General features: G+C 38.1%; 1 protein-coding gene across 2 annotated transcripts in view; it reads left to right on the top strand.

Moving 5' to 3' along the window:
* Positions 1–6,890: 6,890 nt before the first annotated feature.
* Positions 6,891–26,676, top strand: part of SHOC1 (shortage in chiasmata 1) — a 67,108-nt gene continuing 47,322 nt past the window's right edge. The window contains exons 1-7 of one of the 2 annotated variants that reach the window (XM_059657641.1): positions 6,891–7,353; positions 9,615–9,695; positions 12,808–12,931; positions 14,647–14,731; positions 20,231–20,415; positions 25,585–25,750; positions 25,959–26,055. In XM_059657641.1, coding sequence (XP_059513624.1) covers positions 9,651–9,695; positions 12,808–12,931; positions 14,647–14,731; positions 20,231–20,415; positions 25,585–25,750; positions 25,959–26,055 — 702 coding nt within the window. In that variant the 5' untranslated portion in view covers positions 6,891–7,353; positions 9,615–9,650. Of the gene's footprint in view, positions 7,388–9,614; positions 9,696–12,807; positions 12,932–14,646; positions 14,732–20,230; positions 20,416–25,584; positions 25,751–25,958; positions 26,056–26,676 lie in introns of both variants that reach the window. The other variant, XM_059657640.1, reaches the window with a different exon arrangement.

The following is a 26,676-nucleotide window of genomic DNA, read 5'->3' as shown; positions in this document are numbered from 1 at the left end:
GACCACCAGGGAGCAGACACTCGACACAAGAGCTGCCCCCTGGTGGTCAGTGCACTCCCACAGGGGGAGCACCACTCAGTCAGAAGCCGGGCTCATGGCGGGCAAGCACAGCTGTGGTGGCGGGAGCCTCTCCTGCCTACATGAGAAGAAATAACCTACGAACTAAATTCTGGAAGTGAGTAGAGATGAGATAAAGGATCCAAGGAAAACAATACTCTCTGCCTAATTTCTAATTTGCTTTTATTCTGATACAGAATGCATTTTTTGTAGGTAGCATAAATAATTTGGGGAATAAGATAGGGCATAACTATTGAAAGGTAACAGTTTGGGAAAGAAAGACAGCTATTCACAGAAAGAAGAGAATAAGAAAATGCCAAATGAGGTTACACAGACATTTTGAGATGAAAAGAGAAAAGTGAAGGAAGGCAATTTCCCATTCAAGAAGTACGTGAAGTCATGTGCAGGGAATGAGACAGGTTTTGTATGCACGACTAGAGGAGTGTGGAAATGCTTGGGTGTTTAGTTGGTTTAGAGCAGGATTTCTTAACTTTGGCCCTATTAATGTTTGGGGCTGGATAATTCTTTCCTAGGGAGATGAGCTTTCCTCTTCATATAGGATGTTTAGCAACATCCTAGCCTCTACCTAGTAGATGCCAGTAGCACCTTTTCCCCAGTTCTGACAATCAAAAACATCTCCAGACATGACAGAAATGTCCCCTGAGAGGCAACATTACCTCCAATTGAAAACCATTGGTCTAGGTCCGTGATGGCGAACCTTTTGAGCTCGGCGTATCAGCATTTTGAAAAACCCTAACTTAACTCTGGTGCCGTGTCACATATAGAAATTTTTTGATATTTTCAACCATAGTAAAACAAAGATGTATATTTTTGATATTTATTTTATATATTTAAATGCCATTTAACAAAGAAAATTCAACCCAAAAAAATGAGTTTGCGTGTCACCTCTGACACGTGTGTCATAAGTTGGCCATCACTGGTCTAGGTGTTGTTGGAATATGGTAAGGGGCCTAAAGATATTTTCTTGGGACTTTATTCCTTACATATGCAATATTGCTGGCACATACTGATTCTGTCTGTCTCTCTCGATATAGATAAATATGTAGAAAGATACCGATATGAAATTAAGGGACAAGTGATTGACAATTGACAATGAAGGTCTATCTGAAGTTGCACAACAGATATTTGTAGTGAAACCAAAGAGCCTGATTCTATGGTTTTATTATTTTCTCCCCACATTATGAAGAGTCCAGAAGCAGAACTGGTGAGAGAAACTGGCAAGCTAGAAGCCAAAAGAGGAGACTATTTAAAAGAGAAGGTTGCCACTAGTGCTACATGTTATTGCCTCTAACTTCTTTTCTTTTTCCCTTTTTTCTTTTATTCCTGTAAGAGACAAGTTATCTAACTTCCCATTAAATTCTATGTAATAATCTATGTATTAAAAGCGTAATATGCTAATTAGACCAGATGTCCTTCTGGACGACCTTCCGGATGAAGCCAGGTCTGTGAGGGAAGCCTGGGTCCCAGGTGCCAGAGGGAAGCTGGTGCTGGCAGCTGGGGGGAGGAAGGCCTACTCTTGAACAAATTTCATGCATCGGGCCTCTAGTTTGTATATATTGAGCATATAATAAGTATTCAAAAATTATTTGTTAAATTAGTTTATATTCTGAGGTATAAGACTGGGTCTAAGTTTAAAACATCAAGTGGTAAGAATTGCTGTTTACAATACATTTTAATTTATGAGAAAATCCTACCCTCAGCTTTTCATAAAATAACTTTTCCTGCACATGAAATTATTATTAATGTAATATCCTTCTTCCCAAAATTTAGCTCAATGAACTATCTCCTCTATTTAAAAATTATAAAGCATAACTGCAATCTAGAATGCCTCATACAACAGTAAAGACTTTTTTGAAGATAAACAATAATAGTTGTCCACACGGCATGGCTCAGTGGTTGAGCATTAACCTATGAACCAGGAGGTCACAGTTTGATTCCTAGACACATGCCCAGGTTGCGGGCTCAGTCCCGTGTGGGGCATGCAGAAGGCAGTCGATCAATTCTCATCACTGATGTTTCTATCTCTCTCTTCTTCTCCTTTCCTCTCTGAAATTAATAAAAACATTTTTTAAAATAGTTTTTCCAGCTTTTGTAAGGATGATGTTTGCTACCTTAAATGTTTGCAACACTTGTTATAACTTATCATAGCTCAAATTTGCAAGCTTAGATCCTAGGAAGTTATATGTTTACAAGTTAGTTCATTTTCCTTTAGAGACATAGTAGTGCTGTTATGGTTTTTGTGGTTCAAGCAACTAGATTTCCCATAGGTGTGTTAACATGGGGAAATACTGAAATGAGTTATTTAATCAATTATTTTTCTGTATCTCTACAACTTATTTGTTAAAATAATAAAGCATTACAGTCATGTGTCGCTTAATGACAGGGACACATTCTGAGAAATGCGTCATTAGGTGATTTTGTCCTGTGAATGTCATTGATTATATTTAAACAAACCTGGATTGTATACCTACTACACACCTAGGCTATATGGTGTAGCCTATTGCTCCCAGGCCACAAGCCTGCACAGCATATTACTGTACAAACCAGCACGAGATTAAGTCAAGCACAAGAGAAAATGATGCAACTGAACATGGTATGTATGAGTCTGCTGTCGGCCTACTGTTTCACAGCAAACATTTTTTTTATAACAAGAATACACTCTTCAAAAAGGATAAAATATACAATACATAAAGGAGAAAGAGAGGAGAATGTGTGAGAGAAACATCAATCCATTGCCTCCCATAAACGCCCCTATCCAGACCAACCGAGACTGACTGGGAATTGAACCCACAATCTAGGTACATGCCCTGACCAGGAAACAAACCTGCAACCTTTTGGTGCACCTGGAATGATGCTCCAGCCAACTGAGCCACCTGGCCAGGGCATATGTTTTATGCTTATACTACTGGCAGTGCAGTAGTTTTGTTTACACCAGTAACACCACAAATGTGAATAGTGTGTTGCACTATGATACTATGATGGCTACAATATCACTAAGAGATTGGAATTTTTCTGCTCTATTTTGATCTTATGGGACCACCATTGTATATGTGGTCCATTGTTAGCCAAAATGTTATGTGGCGCATGACTATATTTCCTTTTTATACTCCTATAACTTACGACATAAATTTCCTCAGGGAATAACTAGTCATTTATACAAACATCTTAATTTGTCTCCACATTGACAGAGTAGAATCCTTTGCTCTTCCCAGCTAGCATAGTTCCTTACACATAATATGTGCTTAAAAATAACTAATGGGTAAATCAATGAATGAACAACTACACTCACTGGATGGAAGTCAGAGGACCTGTCTAGACCTATCTATGTAATTATAGGCAAACTGCTTATCCTCACTGGACCAAAAAATATGAGAAATATTAGAGTGTTACCCAGGAAAATTTTAAAGCATAGAATTATCCCTTCCATTTTCCTCAAGGAAATAAACACTCAAGTGTAAGTATTTATTCCAGACTCTGGCTTCTTCAGGGATACAGAATCAGGTCTAAGCATGGATAAAACTTTCATCCTGGCCAGAAGCTTAGCTCAAATGAATTGTTCAATGTATGTAAAAGACCCAAAAACATGTAAGGTCTGAATAGGCTCATAATTACAAAAATGTTGAGGTGTTGAATGTATGGAACAGAAAAATGTCAGTATTTATAAAGACAAATGTTGTAAATATAGGCTACAATAGCACTTGGCTTCTTTATTTGAAAAAAGGTAAAACTACACGAATATGAAATGTTAGGTTTGTCTTCTATACTTGTGAGAATTTCCTTACATGGTGATGCTACCACAGCTCTTTTCTAGCATTATTATCTAGTTTAATTATATTAAATATGGTATGCTAAAATGTTTGCTCTGAATCTATTGATGTAAAATAGTCCCTTACTGATCAAAAGATAGTATGTGAGACTACACCCATAAATTAGCACCATAAGACAAGTTACTTATGCAACACATTTGTGCAATATTATTTCATTCCATATATCCAGATTTTCTGCATTTTCTAGTTCAGACTAATCAGCAATTCCATCTCAAGCTGACTATCTGCCATATTCATGCCATGCACAGGACTCTCCAGAATAAGCAATGCATCTGCTAGGCTTTATTACAGCTGAGTGACCATGTGACTAGGTCCTGGCCAATCAGATGGAAGCAGAAGTCTTATGTAGCAGCTTATGGGAACCTTCCTTAAGAGGCACCTGAATACTTACCAGATTCTCAAAATTAAATAGTATAACATTGCTAAGGGTTGGTGAGGATACAAAGCAACAGGAACTCCCAAACAGTGTTGGTGAGAGTGTAAACTGGTACAATCACTTTGGAAAACAGTTTGATATTGAATAAATGTGAAGTTATGCATACTCAATAAACCAGAAATTCATTCTCAAATTTATATTCTAGAGAAATGTATATGTGTACTAGGATACGTGTAAAAGGATATTGGTAGCAGCATTATTTGTAATTGACAAAAACTGCAATAACCCAAAGATCCATCAGCAGCAGAATGAATAGATAAGTTGAGGTATATTTATGTGCTGGTATACTATTCAGCAGGAAATTGAATTTACATATACATACAACATCGAATGAATAGAAGCGAAAACCAAACTAACACAAATAATAAGATTCAAAAATAGGCAAAACTATATCCTTTAAAAATGCATACATGGAAATGCATACTTTAAAGCAAGGCAAAGCAATGATTACCATAAAGTCAGGATTATAGTAATCTCTAGATCTAAGGGGAGATTTCCTTTAGGGAGAGTTGTGATTAGAAAAGGAAAAAGAGTTTCTGAAATTCTCAAAATGCTCTGTTTCTTCACTTGAGTGGAGGCTGCAGGGATGTTTTTAAAAAATATATTTTTAAACTGTACATTATCTTATGTATTTTCTATATGACCTAGAGGCCCGAACGATCAGCCCCCGGCCTCCTCCCCCTCTTCCTCTGCCTCTGCCCCCGCCCACTGTGGTGGTGGGAGCCTCTGCCTCTGCCTCTGCCTCTGCCTCAGCCCACTGCGGCTTGGTCAGGAAGGACGTCCAGAAGAACATCTGTTCTAATTAGCATATTATACTTTTATTATTATAGAAGATATTATATTTTACAATTTTAATTACAGATATATAAAGAAACATTGTGCCCTGGGCCTCTCATCTTTTTCATTCCTTTCTCTATCCTGCTGCCTGAAACAGATCCTGCCACCTGAGACCATGAAAATAAGGATCACAACATAGAAATATCAGAGTAATGAGCTGGAAGGTAAGTCCCTGAGGACTTTGTGGGGCACAGCTGCCATATCAGTTCCGAATATTTCACCTCTGTACTTCATTTACTGAAAGAGAAATAAATTTAGTATTATTTTAGAATTTTATGTTATTTCTATAGCCAAACCTGATATGAACTAATATGCTTGTATATAAGATCTTCCAAAAGACAAACTATTCAACAGAAAAAGTGCCTGATCTCAGACACACAAACATACATACACATACATATAATATACATATGTGTGTATATATATATATATACATACACATTAGGCAATTAATTCCTGGAAGAACAATCCAAAGCTCATAAACATCTAAAAAAGTGGGTAATCTCAGCAGTAATCAGAGAACTGTGAATTAAAACAAGATAGTATTTTTTATGCAGATCAGCAAACACTTTTAAAAAGCAATATATTCATTTCTGTTGAGTATTCAGGATAATGGTCCCTCTTAGGCACTATTAACATAAATTGCTACAAATTTGCATAAGGTAAATTGGCAATATCTATTACATTTGAAATGCTTTATCATTTGAGACAGCAAAGCAACACAATTCTACATCACAGAAATAAAAGCAACAATATTCAAGACCACATGTCCAAGAATTCTTACTGTGGCATGATTTGTCAAGGTAAAAAACTGGAACCAATCTGTTAAATCCAAAAGTAGTAGAATATTTGGATAAATCATGGCATTACCTTACTATGAAATACTATGCAGCTGTTAAAAATGAGTTAACTCTATCTATCCTGATCTAGAAGTTTGTTTATGAGGTATTGATTAGTGAGAAAAACAAATTACCTATTTTTATATAATTGGTCAACCTATTTTGTGTATGCATGTCTATATAAATTTGTATGAATATGTAAGAAGGTGTGAAAAAATACACCTCAGACTAACATTGGTTGCCTGGGACTCGGGGTAGTAATGGACATTACTTTTTCTATATTCATCTTTGGATGCTTTTACTTGTTACAATGAGTAGAACTAGGTGTTGCTTTAGTTTTGTGTAATTTTAAATTAGTCTTATTAAAAGGTATACATCCAAGAATGCAAAATAATTAATGTCCCTCAATGCAAGATGGACATCTTTGTAACTGATTATTGCCCAACATTTAAATCCACATCACTGGAGCAAACTGCACAAACCTGTACAAAACAAAGCAGGTACCTTAGGAGAGTAATGTGGTTTATTGACCGACCTTTCACAATAGTGCTTCGTTAATCATTAGCTTTGTAAGACAGCCATGTGTTAGTAAAATAAATACATGCATGTTACTTCTTGCAATCTCCTGGGAAAGAATGTCATGTCTGGCTATGTTATGGAAAGGAAGGCAGGAGTTAAGAAACCCAGAAAGGAACAATTCCTTTTCTTATCAGATGGGTCTAAAGATTCCCCAATGAGTGTGCGAGTGAGGGCGTGGCCATCAGTCAAGGTATACAATCCCGAGGCCCCAATTCTAACTTCCGGCCGCTCCTCACATGTTCTTCCGCCATCAAGGCCCAGCCAACACCTAGCCGGACACCTGAGTCACGCTGGCCTCCACCCTTTTGCTTGCTCTTTCCCTGGATCTGTTTGGTTGCCAGATCCTCTGAATTTCACCTCTGGAACGCTTCTGCCCTTGCCCTCCTCCTGGACCCGTCGCATCTGGCCAGGATTATATTGTAACGGTGGCGTGGCCGCTACGGAAGAGGCGCAGGCGCCTTCGCCAGGTCTCCCGGACCTTCCCCATCTGGCACCCGTGGCTTCCACCACCTTCTCCACCTGCCCCCTCCTTTGCTCGGTGTGACCTGGATTTTGCTCACCCCCGAGGGCCTCGGCGCTGACCAGGTCCCGCCCTCTGGTGGCCTCCACAAGCCTGGGAACACCAGGAAGGAGCAACCGCTTCCGGAAGCTCCGGAGCCTGAGGGGCGGGCCTGTTCTGGCCGGGCTGGCCAATGGGGACGCTGAGCTCAGGGTCAGAGGTCACGGGTGCTGTGAGCGGGCATTTTCTCCAGCGAAGGTCGGTGGGAAGCTGTTTGAACCTCCGGCAAAAGGTCAGAGGGGCTGGAGGGAGAAGGGAGGGAGAGTGTTCTTGATGTGAGGAGAAGGGAAGGTCGGGATGGCAGCTCTGAAATCCCTGGAAAACAGGTTTATGGGGCTTTTAAAATAAGTCACAGGACCTCAGAACCAGCGTCCACTCACCTCATTCGGCGGCAACAGAGGATGGGAAGGGCACAGACAGGCCAATAGCACTTCAACCCACTCACTAGTAGTTGCATAGTTTACACAATGTGAGAAAGTATGGAATATTGAAATTTTGAATTGCTCTTCCGCGGTTTTACTGAAAGTGCCGTTTTTATGTGACGGAGTGAGGAAGGGGAGAAATCTGATGCTTTAGGCTGGTGGGAGGAGATTCACACTCGCCTGTGTGTGGTCTTACATAATCTCGGAAATTACGTGCATTGTATATATGTACACTTTAAATATATGCAGTTTTTATTTTTTAAATATATTTTTGTTGGTTTCAGAGAGGAAGGGAGAGAGAGAGAGAGAGAAATAACGATAAGAATCATTGGTTGGCTGCGTCCTGCACGCCCCCTACTGGGCTTGAGTCTGCACACCCGGCTGTGCCCGGGCCAGAATCAAACCCTGGCCTCCTGGTTCATAGGTCCGTGCCCAACCACTGAGCCACGCCAGGCGGGCATGTACAGTTTTTAATTTGTCAGTTACACCTCAGTAAAGCTGGGAAGAAAAAATCTTGGGAAACTGTACTTTTCCACCTGGTGCATAAGCACCTGGCCTAATTATTTGTATTTATTTCCATTTTGGCCCAATAAATGCAGGTCAGTAGGTAGCACAGGAGAAATAAAATGTTTAAAAACAGGTCAGGAAACATATTTCAGGAACTGCTGCTGTTCAGAAGTTGGCTATTTTAAAATACATTTTCTCTAACCATGATTTTGCTTATTCCCCCCCCCCTTGTCTTTGATTTTAGAAATAAGGCCTATTTATCTTCCTATTCATCCACCACTATAAGATGGATTCCAATATCTAGAATGCAATAAAATTAAATTGCAGCTTAAAGGAATTCTATGAGTGTATATAACTTGGTGTCTTATTTAAGTACTATATATTTAGATGAGTTTAAATGATTAAGTTCAATACAACAGTAATTATTGTTTAAGGTAGTCAATGGGCATGATGAATCTAAAATAGAAATACTGGAAAATTTAAGAAGTTCGAGGAAGGAAAATTTAAGGTGAATATTGACAATAAACTGAATGGATAAACTAGGTAGAGTTCGTTTTTAACTTTTGTTTAATATAGTTTTATTGATTTCAGAGAGGAAGGATGAGAGAGAGATAGAAGCATCTATAATAATAAAAGCGTAATATGCTAATTAGACCAGACATCTGAACAACCTTCCAGACTTCCTTCCAGGTGACCTTCTGGATGAAGCCGGGTCTGCGAGGGCTGAGCCTCTTGCACCAATTTTGTGCATTGAGCTTCTAGTCAATGATAAGAGAGAATCATTGATTAGCTACCTTCTGCACGCCCCACACTGGGGACCAAGCCCACAACCTGGGCATGTGCCCTGACCAGGAATCAAACTGTGATCTCCTGGTTCATAGGCTGATGCTCAACCACGGAGCCACACTGGCTGGGCATGTTTACTGCTTTTTAGAAATAGAGGAAGGATGAGGGAGAAAGAGAAACATCCATATAAGAGGGAAACATCCACTGGCTGCCTGCTGCAGGCCCCCTACCAGGGACCGAGACCACAACCTGGGCATGTGCCCTGACTGGGAACTGAACTGGCAACCCTATGGTGCATGGGAAAACACCCCACCCATTGAGCCACACCAGCCAAGGCAGGCTTTTTATTTTCTAAGCAGAATTTCCCAAATCCTGCTCCACTGCTTCAGCACAGTTTTGCCCTTGGTTATTCAATATAAAGTCACTTAAGAAATACGGTTATCCTGAGAAAACTACTCTATCAATTTTGTAAACTCTAGCCTCTTTTGCAACAAAACTATCACATTAAATATATTTCAATCTCCCAACTAGAAGTTGAGTGAATTCAACAATGTGAAAATTTCATATCAACATATTTATATATTAGCTATAAGTCTTTAATAAGTATTATGTTCATAATTAATTTTTTTTATCATTCAGATCCTTTTTTTTTAATGAATGACCAAAGTTTTGTGGTTAAGAATGATTTGTCTGTTCCTGGCTTCGCTATTTTACCAGCATTTAATTTTATTTTTATTTTTCCAGGTGTTGAAATTTGTACTGCTTTGAAAGGAAGAAGAAATGTTTTCAATGTTCAAATATTGTGCAATAGACTATTTATACGAGGTAGGGTGTTACTGGGTCACCACCTTCTTACTAAGAATTGTGATATAAAAAGTGCTATCTGCATTCACAACATGATTATGAACATTTTGCAGTTGTCCTTGGAATCATCCTCAGTCTAGTTGCTTTGAGATTTATTTAAAATTACTTTTTACTTTTAATATACCTTAAAAATGGCAGTTTGGGAAAGATAATTGACAATATAACATGAAATTAAAACTCTTAGGGGGAAAAAAAGGAAACTTGGCAAGTTTGGGCTGCTTTTATGAATAATCTTGAGTAATCTTTATTGAAAGGAGGGGGAGGGAAAGGCAATCTCAGTTATCTTTATGATAAAATAACAGTATTGACCACTTACCATGGGCCAGGTACATTGTTTGTTTGATGGGTTATGTCATTTGATCATTTGCTCTTGTGATAGATTATGTCATTTGATCGTCATAACTACTTGAGGTAGATACTATTATTATAAAGGTTTTACAGTGTTAAAGGTTAGGAAACTAATGTCTAGAGAAGTCAAATAGTTTGTACAAAGCTGAGAGTCAACCAAGGCACATTGTTAAGAACTAACTGGAGTACTTGTCATACAACAGTTCACTGTTCTTATGGTCTTAATTCACAAGTTAAATTTTTGGGTTTTTTTACAACCTTGACCCCATCTACCAGGAAAAAAAATTATTCCAGTATAACCAAAATTGTGTTACATTTGACAGAAAATAAAGGCATCTTCAGATTTTATTACTCCTTCATAAGTGAGGGAGGCAAATGTGTCATTATAACATATATATGGTAAGAAATCAGAGATCATTGTTATACAAATATATTTATGAATATACTAGAAACCCAGTGCACAGATTCATGCACCAGTGGGGTCCCTCGGCCTGGCCAGTGGAGATCAGGCTGAAACTGACTCTCCGACATCCCTCAAGGGGTCCCAGATTGTGAGAGGGTGCAGGCCAGGATAGGGACCCCACTGGTGCACAATTGGGGCTGGGAGGGACCACAGAAGGGCTCTAGGGTGTGTCCAGCCCATCTTGCCCCGTCCTGATCAGCCGGACCCCAGCAGCAAGCTAACCTACCAGTTGGAGCATCTGCCCCCTGGTGGTTAGTGTGCATCATAGCAACTGGTCAAACAGACAGTCGGACACTTAGCATACTAGGCTTTTATTATATAGGATTGGCCACTTGCAAAATTAGTCTATACTCAAACATCTTCAAACTTTAATCTTGCCCATAGTACCTTAATTTCTTGTTCAAATACAGTACAAATATGATACTAATAAATGGCAACTCTTACAAAAAATGCAGGATTTTGTAGAATTCATGAAAACAGTGTTGAAGAACTACTCAAAAGCAGGTAAACCTTTTATCAAATGAGGATCTTGCAAAATTATATCAGTGAACAAACAAAAAGAAGAGAATGGTTTGAATATCAGAGTCAGAGATACCTTGGGAAAATTTGACTAAATCCTCAAATATTTTCTAAAAATATCTTTTTATGATCAAAGGTGAAGTAATGACTAATATCATGCATATCATCACTTAATACAGTTTGTAGGGAAATTATGATAAAACTATTACAATTATAAACAAAATTTTGTTAGGTATAAAATTTAATTTTTTATAAGTTTTGTGTTTTTTTTAGATAAAGTTCCAATCGAGCTGTTTTTCCTTCTTACTGTGAACCTTTGATTCTCATATAAATTAACTGATCTTTTCTTTGTACCATTTATTCTTGGATAATGAGGATCTGTTATTTAATATGTTTTAACACCTTCAGCAAACATAAAACTCTTGGGGAATTATGCACGAAACAATCATTTGTTCAACTTCCTAAAATAATGAACTCTGTGGGAAGTTGAGAATCATTGAGGGTTGGCTTGGTAGAGGAGCTATTGCTTAAGGCAAGCCTTGAAAGACGAATAGGTTGTTGATAGAGTAGAGTAGTGGGGCATTTTTGAGAGGCAGACAATAACCATGGTGTGCCTGGTAAGGAAGTGACTGCTAAATGTTAAGGGAGGTAATAAGGAGACAAGTCTATTTAAAGAGAACCGTTAGTATTAGAGAGTAATGGGAGATAAAACAGGAAAGTAAAGGCAGAATGGAATTATAGAGAACTTCAATTTACAAGTTTGCTTAGCTGATTTAACATTCTTTTAAAGAACTAGCTTTATTTATTAGAGTTTTTTTTAATATATTTTATTGATTTTTTACAGAGAGGAAAGGAGAGGGATAGAGAGTTAGAAACATTGATGAGAGAGAAACATCCATCAGCTGCCTCTTGCACACCCCCTACTGGGGATGTGCCTGCAACCAAGGTACATGCCCTTGACCAGAATCGAACCTGGGACCCTTCAGTCTGCAGGCTCTATCCACTGAGCCAAACCGGTCAGGGCTATTAGAGTTTTTAAAATTAGAAAAACATTTGATGGTTCTCACAAGTGAAATAATGCAAAGACATAGAAGAAAAATATTAAGACAGCTATGTTTTACTAAGTGAAAAAAACCACATTGCTAAATGGTATGTAAATGATGTGATCCCATTTTTTTGTCAGACACACCACACACACACACACATATTTTGGCCTAACCTGGAAAAAAAGACTGTGGGAAACTATACCAAACTATTACTGATATTACCAGGGACCTTGATTTTCTCAGTATGTGGTTCTGTGTTATTTTATATTTTATAATGAGCATATATTACCTTTAAATAAAAATAACATACATTTAGCCCAGCTGGTGTGGCTCAGTTGGTTGAGCATCATCCCATGCACCAGGAAGTCACTGGTTCAGTTCCAGATCAGGGCACATGCCTGGGTTGCAGGTTCGATCCCCAGTAGGGGACGTGCAGGAGGCAGCCAATCAATGTTTCTCCCTCATTGATGTTTCTGTCTCTCTGTCCCTCTCTCTTCCTCTCTCTGAAATAAATAAAAACATATATATATATATATATATATATATATATATATATATATATATATATTAAAGCAGTGGTTATCTGGGGATTTTTTTTAAACCATATATTTTAAAGAATAGAGAATTTTAATATTCTGAATATTGATAAATATGTTTAATATATTAAAATATTTTATAATCTTGCTTTCTTACATAGAATGTAGTTAGAAAGAAATTTTGCAGAGATGCTTTATTGCTTCGAATCCCTTCATGTTTATATAAAGATGGAAATTATTATGCAGAAGTTACTGATCATAAATTTAGGAGGCCATGGACAAGAGGTATGTTTTACTTTTATTTCTTAATAATCTATTTTAAAAATTATTTTAGAGTTTAGCACAGTAAATTAAGAAATACAGTGCTTTTCTTATTAAATAAAACACATTGAACTTATTTGGGTGGCAAACTAAGGAATTGAAAAGCTTATTCTAGAAATGAATAAAGGATAAGACAATAGTTAATGTGATATGAAATTTTAGGAGTAGAGAGTGCTATTTCTGAATATGGTTAGGGAAGGACTTCTATGAAGAGGTGGACATTTGAGTTGAGATCAGAATGATGAAAAGGCAGTAACCATAAAAAGATTGAGAGTTGGTAAGGGAATGAGTATTGAAAATTCAAGGGGAGAAGTGTTAAATAGTTAGTTGTCTTCAAAAATGAGAAAGCCAGTTTTATTAGGAAGTTATATTATTATCATCTGTCAACATTGGATGCCCTTTTGAAATTTATGATCATAATTTCAAATGAGATCATTTGGCATGGCTGGGAGACTTTTCCCCCAATAATTTTCAGCTGCTCTAGAGTACTTACACAAAGTGGAGAGTTGGGGGAAACCTTGTAAGTTAGTACAAGAGAAAAAGAGGCAACTGAAGAGTCTTTCAAGGAAGTGGTAATGGGGCTGCTATGGAACCTAAACTGAGAAAGGAAGTGAGGATATGAGAGAGGATGAACACTATAAAAACGGAAGGGTCAATGGATTGAAGGTCTCAATCGGGTTGCAATAGCTTTTATCAAACTGTTTTTCTAAAAGTGCAGAAGGGAAAAAATTAGTTTATAATTTCTTCCTACTTATTTTCCTTTTCATCTTTTAAAAAATATTAACACTCGAAATTTATTTGGCTCTTATAATATTTCAGGTACTGTTCTAAAGCAAATTACATTTAATGTCTCATCACATTTAATTTTTATAAAAACACTATGAAAAAGCCATTACTATTTCTAATTTGTAGATAAGGAAACTGAGGTACAAAGAGGCTAAGAGATTTACCCAAGATCATATAGTTAATAAGTACCAGTACAAGTATTAAAAACCAGGCAGAGTGATTCTAGAACTTGTACTCTGCATAAAAGATTTCCACTAAACTTTCATATTTTTTCAGTGAGGCACAGACTCAAATGTTGAGTGATTTGTTCAAGATAACAAAACTAGTAAGAAGTAACACTGGTAGTAAAATACAGGTCATTTGACTCTTCCTTTACTCAGTTGCTTTATTTGATATTAGTATATGACACAGCTCCTGTCCTTAAGGAACCAAGGATCTAACTTGAGAGACAAGTATAGATACATACAATTTTAATATGTGACTGAATATGATTAAGTACCAGAGGGAGTACTGCTGACAATATTACTGCCCTTCATGGCGAATACATTAGAGTGACTTGGAATGGTTAATAAAGGCTTTATGAGGAGTAATATGAGCTGTTGAACAGCACTTCCTGGGAGGATAGTGCTGTATAAGCAAAAGAGAGGCTGTAAAAATAGGATGGTATCTTCTGGTGATATTGTTCTGACTGTAATTGAGGGATTTGGGTGAGGGTGGGGGTTGTAGTAATGAGAATAATTGTTTGAATATTTGGAATCTGGTATAACTTTGGGGGAAACTACATGATGAACAAATAAAGGTAACACCATAATGTAAAAGTTGAATGTTTGGCTTCCTTGTATTAAGTGTAAAAGAAAATTCTGAAAGCTAATGTTTACCATTCTCCTTTCTAGTCTCAGCTGTTTCAGTTTGGGGAATGACAGATAGCTCAATCTTGGACCAATGGAAAGCAAGCATTGGGGAGGAATTCCTTGAGAAGTATGTGTCCTTAACCTCAAATTTTCCTTTTACATCTAGAAGTTAAACAGTAAGTCCTCAAGACAACCAAAGAGAGAAGATCCTTTCCTTTATATCCTCACATATCTTCTTCTTTTTTTATTTTTGGTTATTAATCCTCACCGAGGATATTTTTCCATTGATCTTTGAGAGAGGGAAAGACAGAGAGAAACATCGATGTGAGAGAAACACATAGATTGGTTGCCTCACTCCCACCCTGACCAGGGCCTGGGCTGGAGAGGAGCCTGCAACCAAGCCCTTGACCAGAATCGAACCCGGGACCAATGCTCTATCCATGAATCAAACCATCTCAGGCAGGTCTTCTCTTATCAGAAGAAAAAGCCTTAATCTGACTACAAAAGTGAGGTTAATAGAAGTGACTTATATCCTCTTTTTATCCTATCCTCATTTATCATATATTAACTGTTCTCTATGCATTTGGTTACAAAGACAGACAGAAATAAAGCAAATATTATTATGCTTTTATTCAATAAGTATGCTTTGTGTAGAAAGTGTATATAGAAAATTCTTTATATTAAAAACAGTCTTTTCTCCTGTAGATGTAAGGCTGTTTTCTAACATACCTTGTCAAAATGTTATTTATTACTAGAGGCCCAGTGCACGAATTCGTGCATGGGTGGGGTCCCTCTGGGTGGCCTGCAGGGATGGGTCCGAAACCTGCAATCCAACACCACCTGCAGCTCCTACCTGCCACTCCTGCTCATCCCGGCCCCACTGTACCTGCTGTGGGCTCGTGCCCAACCTATGTTGAGTAACCAGATATAAGATGATCTCTTCACTCTGTGGGTCAGATTGGTAGGGCTGTGCATTTATAAGCAAGAGAGATCAGCTTCACAAAGAAGTAGGAATTGAGCTTGAGCTGGACATTGAAGGAGAAAACTACTTGGAAGCATTTCAGGCAAAGGAAACAGCATGTCTGAAGGCACAGAAGCAGGAATATGATGTAAGTACTTAGCAAAAGCAATGATCAGGCTACCTTGGCTCAAACCAAAGATTCATGTGTGAGAGAAATGAGAGGCCCTACAGGAATGGACACCCCATCATATCTGACCTTCCATTTTGCAGTGCCAATATATAGTCCATGGCAAAGCAGGTTGAACCTATGGCACCACCTAGAATAAGATTTACATTTCTCAACCTCCCTGTAGCCAAACCTAGCCATTTGACACAAGTTCTTGGCAGTGGGATAGAAGCAAAAGAGGCTTTTGCAATTTCTGGGGCATGTCCTTAAAAGGAAGTGGCATGTTTTTCTCCTTCAGTTTTCTCCTTCCTGATGCTGGAATACAGATGTAATGACTGGTTCCAGCAACCACCTTGGACCATACTGACAAGAATTAAATCTAGGCATGGCAGAGTCGAACAGAAGGGGCCTCAGTCCCTGACCAATGGTAGAATTGCCATGCTAGCCATGAACTTCACATCTCCAGACGTTTTGTGCGTGTTTAAGCCACTATTGAGTTCAATTTTTGTTTCATGCAGTAAAATTTAATTTTTTAATAGACTATTTTTTATAGTAGGTTTTGGTTCACAGCAAAGTTGAGCAGTAGGTACAGAGAAAATGATTTAGGAGCCACTGCTAATGGAACTTAAGAATAAAATCCTGATCATTAGCACAACCTAGATTTCCTAAATCTTGCTTTTCCTCTGTCTCACCTCTCTTTGTTTCTTGTTTCTATTTCTGTTACTTCTTAATATTGATTGTAAGGCCTCAATTATTTTACTTTTACTAATTTGTTGGCATACTATGTCTTAATATATATGGGCATTTTTTGCCATGCGTATCTTGAGAAAACAATTAGACAAGTACACAAATATATCCCTTGCATTATAATAGCAAACAACTAAGCAAATTTAAATTTTCAACAGGGAACTGGTTGAATAAATTATGATTTACCAATATAATTGGATCCTGTTCATCCATTCAAAAATGAAGTAAATGTACATTGATTGACATATAAATGTACTCACTTTACTATTTAGCAGAAGAACAGGTTACAGAATACTATGGACATGAATCCACTTTGGTTTAGAAATAGTCAACATAGCCCATGGACACAGACAATAGGGTGGTGAAGACCTGGGGGCATGGGTAGAGACTGGGTGGAGAAGGGTAAAAAGGGGGGAATGGGAGACATCTGTAATATTGTCAATAATACTAGTAAATATCCTATCTAATAAAAGAGAAACATGGTAATTAGTCATACCTCTGCTACCCTTCCTATTGGCTAATCAGGGCGATATGCAAATTAACTGCCAGCCAAAATGGCGGCTGGCAGCCAGGCAACTTGAAGAGAACATGAGGCTTGCTTGCTTCAGTGACGGAGGACTCCAACGTTCCCTGCCTGCCGCTGCTGGCCTCTGAGCTTGCAGTTTGAAGCATTGTTACAAATATAGAAGCTAAACAAAACCCCAGAAACCTGCTTTCAGCCAGCCGGGATCTCAGAGCTGGAGTTGAAACAGTGTTTCAATTATAGAACCCAAACAAACCAGATACCTGCTTTCAGCAGCCAGGCCTCAGAGCTGGAGCCAGAGCTAAAGCTGGCCCAGAATAAAAAAAAGAAAAAGAAGAACTCTCATAGCCAGTTAGCCTGGAGGTCAAATCACCCCCGGTATTGCCGCCAACAATCAAGGCTTAACTACAACAAGACTGCGCACAAAGAACACTAGGGGGTGCACCAAGAAAGCATAAAAAATGCGGAGACAAAGAAACAGGACAAAACTGTCAATGGAGGATATTGAGTTCAGAACCACACTTTTAAGGTCTCTTAAGAACTGTCTAGAAGCCGCCGATAAATGTAGTGAGATACTCAAGAAATCTAATGAGACCCTCGATGTTATGATAAAGAACCAACTAGAAATTAAGCATACACGGACTGAAATAACGAATACTATACAGACTCTCAACAGCAGACCAGAGGAGCGCAAGGATCAAGGCAAAGATTTGAAATGCAAAGAAGCAAAAAACACCCAACCAAAAAAGCAAAATGAAAAAAGAATCCGAAAATATGAAGATAGTGTAAGGAGCCACTGGGACAGCTTCAAGCAAACCAACATCAGAATTATAGGGGTACCAGAAGATGATAGAGACCAAGATATTGAAAACCTATTTGAAGAAATAATGACAGGAAACTTCCCCAACCTGGTGAAAGAAATAGACTTACAAGTCCAGGAAGCGCAGAGAACCCCAAACAAAAGGAATCCAAAGAGGACCACACCAAGACACATCATAATTAAAATGCCAAGAGCAAACGACAAAGAGAGAATCTTAAGAGCAGCAAGAGAAAGAAACTCAGTTACCTACAAGGGAATACCTATACGACTGTCAGCTGATTTCTCAACAGAAACTTTGCAGGCCAGAAGGGAATGGCAAGAAATATTCAAAGTGGTAAATACCAAGAACCTACAACCAAGATTACTTTATCCAGCAAAGCTATCATTCAGAACTGAAGGTCAGATAAAGAGCTTCACAGATAAGGAAAAGCTAAAGGAGTTCATCACCACCAAACCAGTACTATATGAAATGCTGAAAGGTATCCTTTAAGAAGAGGAAGAAGAAGAAAAAGGTAAAGATATAAATTATGAACAACAAACATGCATCTATCAACAAGTGAATCTAAGAATCAAGTGAATAAATAATCTGGTGATCATAATAGAATCAGGGACATAGAAAGGGAATGGACTGACTATTCTTGGGGGGGGAAAGGGGTGTGGGAGATGCGAAAAGAGACTGGACAATAATCGTGCACCTATGGATGAGGACAGTGGGTGGGGAGTGAGGGCGGAGGGTGGGGCGAGAACTGGGAGGAGGGGAGTTATGGGGGCGAAAAAGGAACAAATGTAATAATCTGAACAATAAAGATTTAATTTAAAAAAGAAAAAAAGGAGCAGTTGGGAGCTTCAGTCAACCCGCCAGCCTGAAAACAGCCCTCAGCCCCTCACCCAGACTGGCCAGGCACCCCAGTGGGGACCCCCACCCTGATCCAGGACACCCTTCAGGGCAAACCAACCGGCCCCCACCCGTGCACCAGGCCTCTATCCTATATAGTAAAAGGGTAATATGCCTCCCAGCACCGGGATCAGCATGACAGGGGGCAGCACCCAAACCCCCTGATCGCCCTGCAGCTCTGTGTGTGACAGGGGGCAGGGCCACAACCTCCCTATCTGCCCTGCTCTGTTCGTGACAGGGAAAGGCACCCCAACCTCCTGATCAGCCCTACTCTGTGCCTGACAGTGGGGAGCTCCTCAACCCCCTGATTGCCCTGCTGCTCTGTATGTGACGGTGCGGCGCCCCAACCCTCTGATCGGCCCTGCTCTGTGTGTGACAGGGTAGAGCCATAACCTCCCCATCGGCCCTGCCCTGAGTGTGACAGTGGCGGTGCCCCCACCCCCTGATCGGCCCTGCTCTGTGGGTGATAGAGGGCAGCGCCCCAAGCCCCTCATCTGCGCTGCTCTTTGTGTGACAGGGGGCGGTGCCCCAACTCCCCTATCGGCCCTACTCTGTGAGTGACAGGGGGGAGCTCCTCAACCCCCTGATTGGCCCTGCTCTGTGCGTGACAGGGCGGAGCTCCCCAACCCCCTGACTGACCCTGCTCTGTGCATGACAGGGGGTGGCGCCACAACCTCCCCATCGACCCTGCCTTGAGTGTGACGGGGCGGTGCCCCAACCCCACAATCGGCCCTACCCTGAGCGTGACAGGGTGGCATCACAACCTCCCGATCCGCCCTGCTTTGTGCATGACGGGGCAGTGCCCCAACTCCCCAATCGGCCCTGCTCTGAGCCCAACCATGGGCTGCACCTAGGGATTGGGCCTGCCCTCTGCCACCCGGGAGCAGGCCTAAGCCAGCAGGTCATTATCTCCTGAGGGATCCCAGACTGTGAGAGGGCACAGGCCGGGCTGAGAGACCCCTCTCCCCTCTCCCCCCCCCCCCCCGAGTGCACAAATTTTTGTGCACCGGGCCTCTAGTCCTATATAATAAAAGCCTAATATGCAAATCAACTGAATGGTGCAACGACCAGTTGCTATGATGCTCACTGACCACCAGGGGGCAGACACTCAATGCTGTAGCTGCCCCCAGCCCGCAGGCCCCGACTGGCGGTGGTGGAAGGCGTGGGACTGGCGAGGGTGCAGCACCAGGCCAGCCAAGGCGGGTGCCAGCGGGGGCCCCCGATTGCTCCACTAGTCACCCCACAGATAAGCCCTCATCGTCGGCCAGGACTAGGGACCTTACCCATGCATGAATTTTGTGCACCGGGCCTCTAATGTATATAATAAAAATATTAAAAGTAACTACAAAAACACATAATTTTAAAATTTATTAAGTGGTGGGGCTATGGGTAATTTTTCTCTGTATTTGTTGAAATTTGGTATTTTTTTTTTCTACAGTGAATGTATGCTATTTGTTAACAAAGATGTTTTAAAATAGGACATATATAAAATCAGTAATTTTACAATGTCATAGAAAAACAGTTACAGGAATGGTGACTCAGATTAACTCTGAATTTGAAGAAATTGTTCCAAGTTCAAACCCAAACTCCCAAACTGAAGTCGATGAAGCCATCTTACACACTCAGAAGGACTGCACTGAAGTCTTTACACCTGTTAGCTGTTTAGAAAAATGTCCAGCATTTCAAGCACAGAACCAAGGTAAAACATTTATTTCCATTGTTTTAAAATATTTCTTACTAATACTCAGATTTATCCCAGTGAATTTTGTTTTATTAGATTAAAATTTTTATTTTATTGAAAATATCCATCTGCAAAATTATAATTCTAAGCTTTGCCACATTAGGGAAATATTTACCCTTTTATATTAATCCCCTTATTGTAAGTTAGGTAAGTTTAAGTATGTTGGGCCTCAAAATAGCCTGGGAGATTTGATCATAGTGTGCTCACAGCATATTGCTATAATAATATTAGCATCTGGGTACGGATCTGATGACACAGCAATCTGGTATTATATTAAATTAGTAGATTACTAAGTGATGCTTTTATTTCCTAAATATCCTGAAGATTTTCAATGTTATCACATATGTGAAACCATAATTCAAAGTAGAGATGGAATAATTTCAGTATTATGTCAGGAAATTTGCCCAGTTTTTACAAATTTACCAAAAGTAATAAAAGTATGTTTTATCCAAAATATGTCCCAAATCTTTCATAGTATTAAAGGATGCTGAATTCTTCCAGCCTCATAATAACTTGCTAAGAGCTACCTTCCTAGTATGGAAGCCTATTCCCTTTTTAAATGAAAAAACTTAAAGCTCTTTTATATAACTAGAGACCCGATGCACGGAATTCGTGCAAGAGTAGGCCTTCCTTCCCCTGGCTGCTGGCACTAGCTTCCCTCTGGCTTCCCTCACAGCCCCGGCTTTGTCCCGAAAGACGTCTGATCTAATTAGCATATTAAACTTTTATTATTAAATTGGTTTTATCATTTAAGATATGCTATAGTTTGAGTATGGAAAATAAATTGATTGATTTATTGCTGTTTTTATGTAGATACATAAATTGTGTATAAGTTTTTAGTATTGGCAAATAGGTGTGTGATGATATAGAGAGAGTTAAATCCCTCTTACAGTTTCAGAAGAGAGTGATTGCATTAAAGATTAAACTTCAACGCATGATATAGTAGGAAGAGCCTGAATTTAGAATCAGAAGCTTTGACCAGAGTCCAAACCCACCCTTAAAAAGTGGTACAACTTTGGGACAGTTATTTAAAATGTCATGGTTTTCAATTTTCTTCTATAATTTCTTTAATTTATTCTAATTTCTTATAAAAATTTTGTGGGGATCAAATAATATACTAGTATATGCATATGTAAAGAGATGGTTTGTAAAAAATAACAGGCTACCCAAACATAGCTATTATTAATGTGGCAAACTAGAAGCTATTATTGGCAAATTTTATAATAGCTACTGTCTGCAAGAATTAGAATTTTCTTTATGATTCACTGAATGAAAATATGATTGAGTTTCCCAAAGCAACACTCATAGATACAGAGAACAAACTTATAGTTGCCAGATGGGAGCGGGGTTGGAAAAAGTGAAAGGATTAAGTACAAATTGGCAGTTACAAAAAAGTCAAGGGGATGTAAAGTGCAGTATATCCCTATATTCCCATAGAGTCAATAATACTGTATTAACTATGTATGGTAGCAGGTGAGTACTAGACTTATGGTGGGGGATGATTACTTTGTAAGTTATATAAATGTCTAACCACTATGCTATTTATATGACACTAATATAATATTGAATGTCAACTGTAATTGAAAAATAAACAAATATTTTTAAATACATATGAATTATTCATATCCTATATTTCGTTAAGGATCCTATTTCATTATATTTCCTTCTTTGTAAGGCTGAACAATTTTCCCTTGTGTATACATATACACCACATTTTTTTTATCCATCTCTGTCAATGGACACTTAGATTGCTCCATACCTTGGCCATAATGAATGCTGCAGTGAACATGGGAGTACAGATAACTCTTCGAGATAGTGATTTCGTTGGCCATCTGTTTCTTCCTTTACAACATTTATAACTTTCTTTGTCTCGCTGTGCTGACAAACTTCCAGTACATTGTTCAACAAAAGCAGAGGAAAACAAGACCCTTTCTTGTTTCTGAGATAAAGGAAGTCCTTTAACTTTTCGCCATTAAAAATCATGTAAATATCATTTCATTGTTTACGTCATTTTAAATGAATCATTTTTAATATTTACATTATTCTCAATGGTGAAATGTTAGAGAATTTACTTTATTGGGTTGGGGAAGCTTCTTTTTGTTCTGAGTTTGCTAAGAGCATTTGACCATGCATGAAGATTGAATTTTACTAACATTTTTCTACAACTATTAAGATATCTACATCTTAAATATATAGAATGTCTCTTTACTAAAAAGTTATAGTCCTATAATCTAAACATAAATTGTTTTACTATTGTGATCATGCTGTATATGTGTTACAGTATTTTTAAATGTTAACATTATCTAGGGAATATTTCACCATATACTAAGATTTCCTCAAAAACCTGGTTTTTTATTATGACAGTTTTTAATCTTATTTATGATTCATACACTTGAGAACACTAATGTCTTTAATTTCAAATGTGTTTCCATTTTCAATTATTTCCTTCTTAAAGTGAATCCTTGGAAATGGAATTATTTGATATAAGTATATTTTTTAGCTATATGTTCACTAGTATGGTATGAGAATACCCTGTGTACACCAACCTTATCCTCACTGGATATATTATTACTGATGTTGTAATAATATATTTATACAATGTGATGGGCAAAAAATGCAATATTTTCTACTTTCACTTTAATAATTACTGGTGCTTAGTGCCTCAGATTTACTTTATAACCACTTTTCCAGGTTCCAAAACACACCTCTTGAGAAATTTAATGTTATTGGGACTTTGTAGAAATTTTAGTATAGTCTTTTTAGCCAGGAAAGGGTTTATCTTACCTTTTCTTTAAGTTTTTAAAAAATTATCCTCATTAAAGTTTAATGGTTCCTCCATATACTTTTTGCACATTTTTGTTATGTTTTCCCTCAATATTAATATATTTATAGCCATTATGAGTTTTTCCATTAGTCTTTTTTACTAGGTTTTTGTATGTATTGATTTTATAACTTTTACCAGCACCTTAGTGAATTCCTTTATTTGTTTTCATTCTGTTATGTTGGGGTTTTTAAGTAGACAAAAATTATCTTCTGCAAAGAATAAATTTATCTTCTTTCCTACTCATAGACCTCTTTTTTCCTGCTTCTTTTCATAGTTAACTAGCAAATTTTTTTTCTTAAGACAGTTTAAACACTCTTCTACAATAGAGGAAAATAGTCTCATATTTGTGTTGGTCCATATAATAGAGTTACAGTAATAAGTAAGAACTCAAGGGAATGCTGTATAGGCATAAGAATATAAAGAAATAGCACCCTTGGTTAAATACAAACAACAAAAAACTACCTTTGTAGTTATAAAGAACATTAATTGTGGTGTTTGCTGCCATCTAGTGGCTGCATCTAAAAAGGAAGAATGTCCCGGTGGACTTCCAGAGATATCAGGAAGGAAAGATGGCTAGAAGGTCTGTGTTTGAAAGTGGAGTGTGAAAATGGGGATATAAACAAATGCTGTTTGGGTTTTTACTATTAATATAACTTTATTAATATTTACAGAATGGACCATCTTTAAATTTTCTCAGATATGCCCTGCTTAGACAGGGAACCAATAGCGAGTTTTCTTTGGTGTGTAATGGGAAGCTCTGGGAAGCTCACATGTTTTTGCCCAGGAGATTGTCAGGAACATAACAGGTTCAGATAAACAATCTTTTAGGAAGCTAGTTTATATAACTCGTTCCTCTTTTTTTAAAAAAAAATCTTTTTATTGATTTCATAGAGGAAGGGAGGAGAAAGAATCATTGATTGGCTGCCCCTTGCACGCCCCCTACTGGGGATCGAGTCCACAACCCAGGCATGTGCCCCTGATCAGAATCGAACCCAGAACCCTTCAATCCACAGGCTGAAGCTCTATACAATGAACCAAACCAGCCAGGGCTAACTGGTTCTCTTTTGACACTTGAAGTTAGCAGCAGTCAAAGGGATGGTCCCCGCTGCTCTACGTTACATATTTATTAAGCACAAGCATACCAATGATATGGTTGGTCATGGGAGACATGGCTCCATGCTCCCTCTCTCATGCCATTCTAATGTTACTTAACTGAAACCCAGTGCCAGGACAAGGGACCATGCTCCCCTTCAAGGTGCCCTTTGCTTTGGGGTGCTTGGCTTTCTGAGTAGTTCCTCATCTGAGCTTACATTTCCCTTTTTCTCTTTCCACTCAAGAGTTTTTGAAGAATGGGGCCAGGTTCAGAAACCGTTAAAGCCCTGACACAATTAGCTAAGATTCTAAAGTAATACAAACATGGTAGGATGGGGACAGAACAGAAATGTATTCCAGCAATTAATTGTTAGCAGTAATATGTAAGATACATCACACTTCTCACGTATACTTAGCTATATAACTTTTTCATTGTATCTAACTTTATAGCAACATGCTTGACAACTTTAGAGTGTTAGAATCAAAGTTCGTCTCACTTGTAGGCTTTGCAGACCATCTCTATTTCCTACTAGTACATGTCAGAGTCTCTGGGGATGAACTGGGGACTTTAGGAGGCAAACTGATGCAGAGAAGAAAAGACTGTAGTCATCAAAAGTCAAATGCTTTGACCTGGCTGGTTTGGCTCAGTGGATAGAGTATCAGCCCATGGACTGAAAGGTCCCAGGTTCGATTTCAGTCAAGGGCATGTGCCTTGGTTATAGGCTCGATTCTCAGCCCTTGTCAGGGTGTATGCAGGAGACTCTCACATCAATGTTTCTCTCTCTTTGTCTCTTCCACTCTCTGTAAGAATCAATGGAAAAATAACTTCAGGTGAGGATTTTTAAAAAGTCAAGTGCTTTCATTCCTTTACAGTTTTATTTAGGCTATTCATGGCTATGTTAAATCATGGCACAAGAGCTTTTCCTCCATTGATTAAACTAATTTTGTTGAACAGTTATAAGCTATTATAACTCTTTTAGGATATTTGGTTACTACTCAGTGTATGAAATAATATTAAAACTTATTGAGCTTTTACCTACTTACTAGTACCGTGCTACATGCTTTATATGCACAGTACAATGAAGAATTAAAGAATTAAACATGTATTTGAAAACCCCAACTTTATCTAATGGCTCACTATAGTAACTAGATCCTTCTGTATAACTTTCAGATTTTTTTCTTATTCTTTTATATTTCTTATTTCCTTTTAGATTTGTTTTTTGATGATGAAGAGATAATTTTCACAAATAATTTGACGACCTATAAAAGTTATCTACCAACCTTGGATACTCTGTTGAGTAGGCTGAAACTGTTTTTGATAAAGGACCCCCTTTTAGATTTCAAAGAACAGATCTTCACAGATGCTGATTTTTTCAGGTACTTCGTTGCACAGTGTTGTAAATATTTGTAAGAAGAGAAAATATTCTTTGTATGCTCACAAATCTACATGTTACCAATAATAATATTTTATCATTGTTGTACTTCAACTCTAATTTTAATTATTGTCTATCATTTTTGGCTACATTTTATTACATGTAACTTCCTATTAGTAAATGCTAATTTAATGTTTTATTTTTTTGTTAAGGGAATGTTTCTCTTTTCAAGGAGATTTGAAAGATCTTATAAAAGAAGATTTTTATGTGGATAAAGAGAACTTTTGTCAGGAGAAGCTAGAAGATACAGTAGGTTTCAATGAAGCTGTAGTACTTTCATTAATATTTTTACAGAAATAGTAAAGCACACTTGAAAAAATTTTAGTAATATACCCTGACCATCTACTATTCTCAAATTAAAAAGACTTGATAATGGGTTGAATGCATATCAGCTAAGAAATCAAACTTACTTCTAAGGTAGTAGTTCTAAACTTTGGTAACACATTGGAATTACTTAGGGAGTTTTAATAAAATACTGAAGTCTGGGTCCTACCCACATATATTCTGATTTCATTGGTCTGGTGTGTAGCCCAGTTATAGAGAATTTTAAAACCTCTCCCCATTATTTTAATCATTAAACCTGGTATAGGACATTAAGTGATCATGTTCTAATTTAAAAATTTAGAATTTTTTAAATGTATTAGCCCAAAAGAAGACATTCCTGCCTCTATGGATATTGTACATCACTAATATAATCAGTGACCATACAAGACATTACTCAGAACATTGCTTATTATGTAGCAGAATATATTTTTGGCTGCTACACTTCTATTTTTTAAAGATATGCATAGTATTACAATTTTTGAGGGTGGGTTTGGTTTAAAATTTGTTACATCAATTAAACAAATATAACTGTTTATGAATTTAGAA

The sequence above is a fragment of the Myotis daubentonii genome, chromosome 11, assembly GCF_963259705.1.
Source record: "Myotis daubentonii chromosome 11, mMyoDau2.1, whole genome shotgun sequence".
NCBI classification, from domain to species: Eukaryota; Metazoa; Chordata; class Mammalia; order Chiroptera; family Vespertilionidae; genus Myotis; species Myotis daubentonii.
Note: the sequence above shows the minus strand (reverse complement) of the source record. Positions and strands in the feature narration are given on the sequence as shown.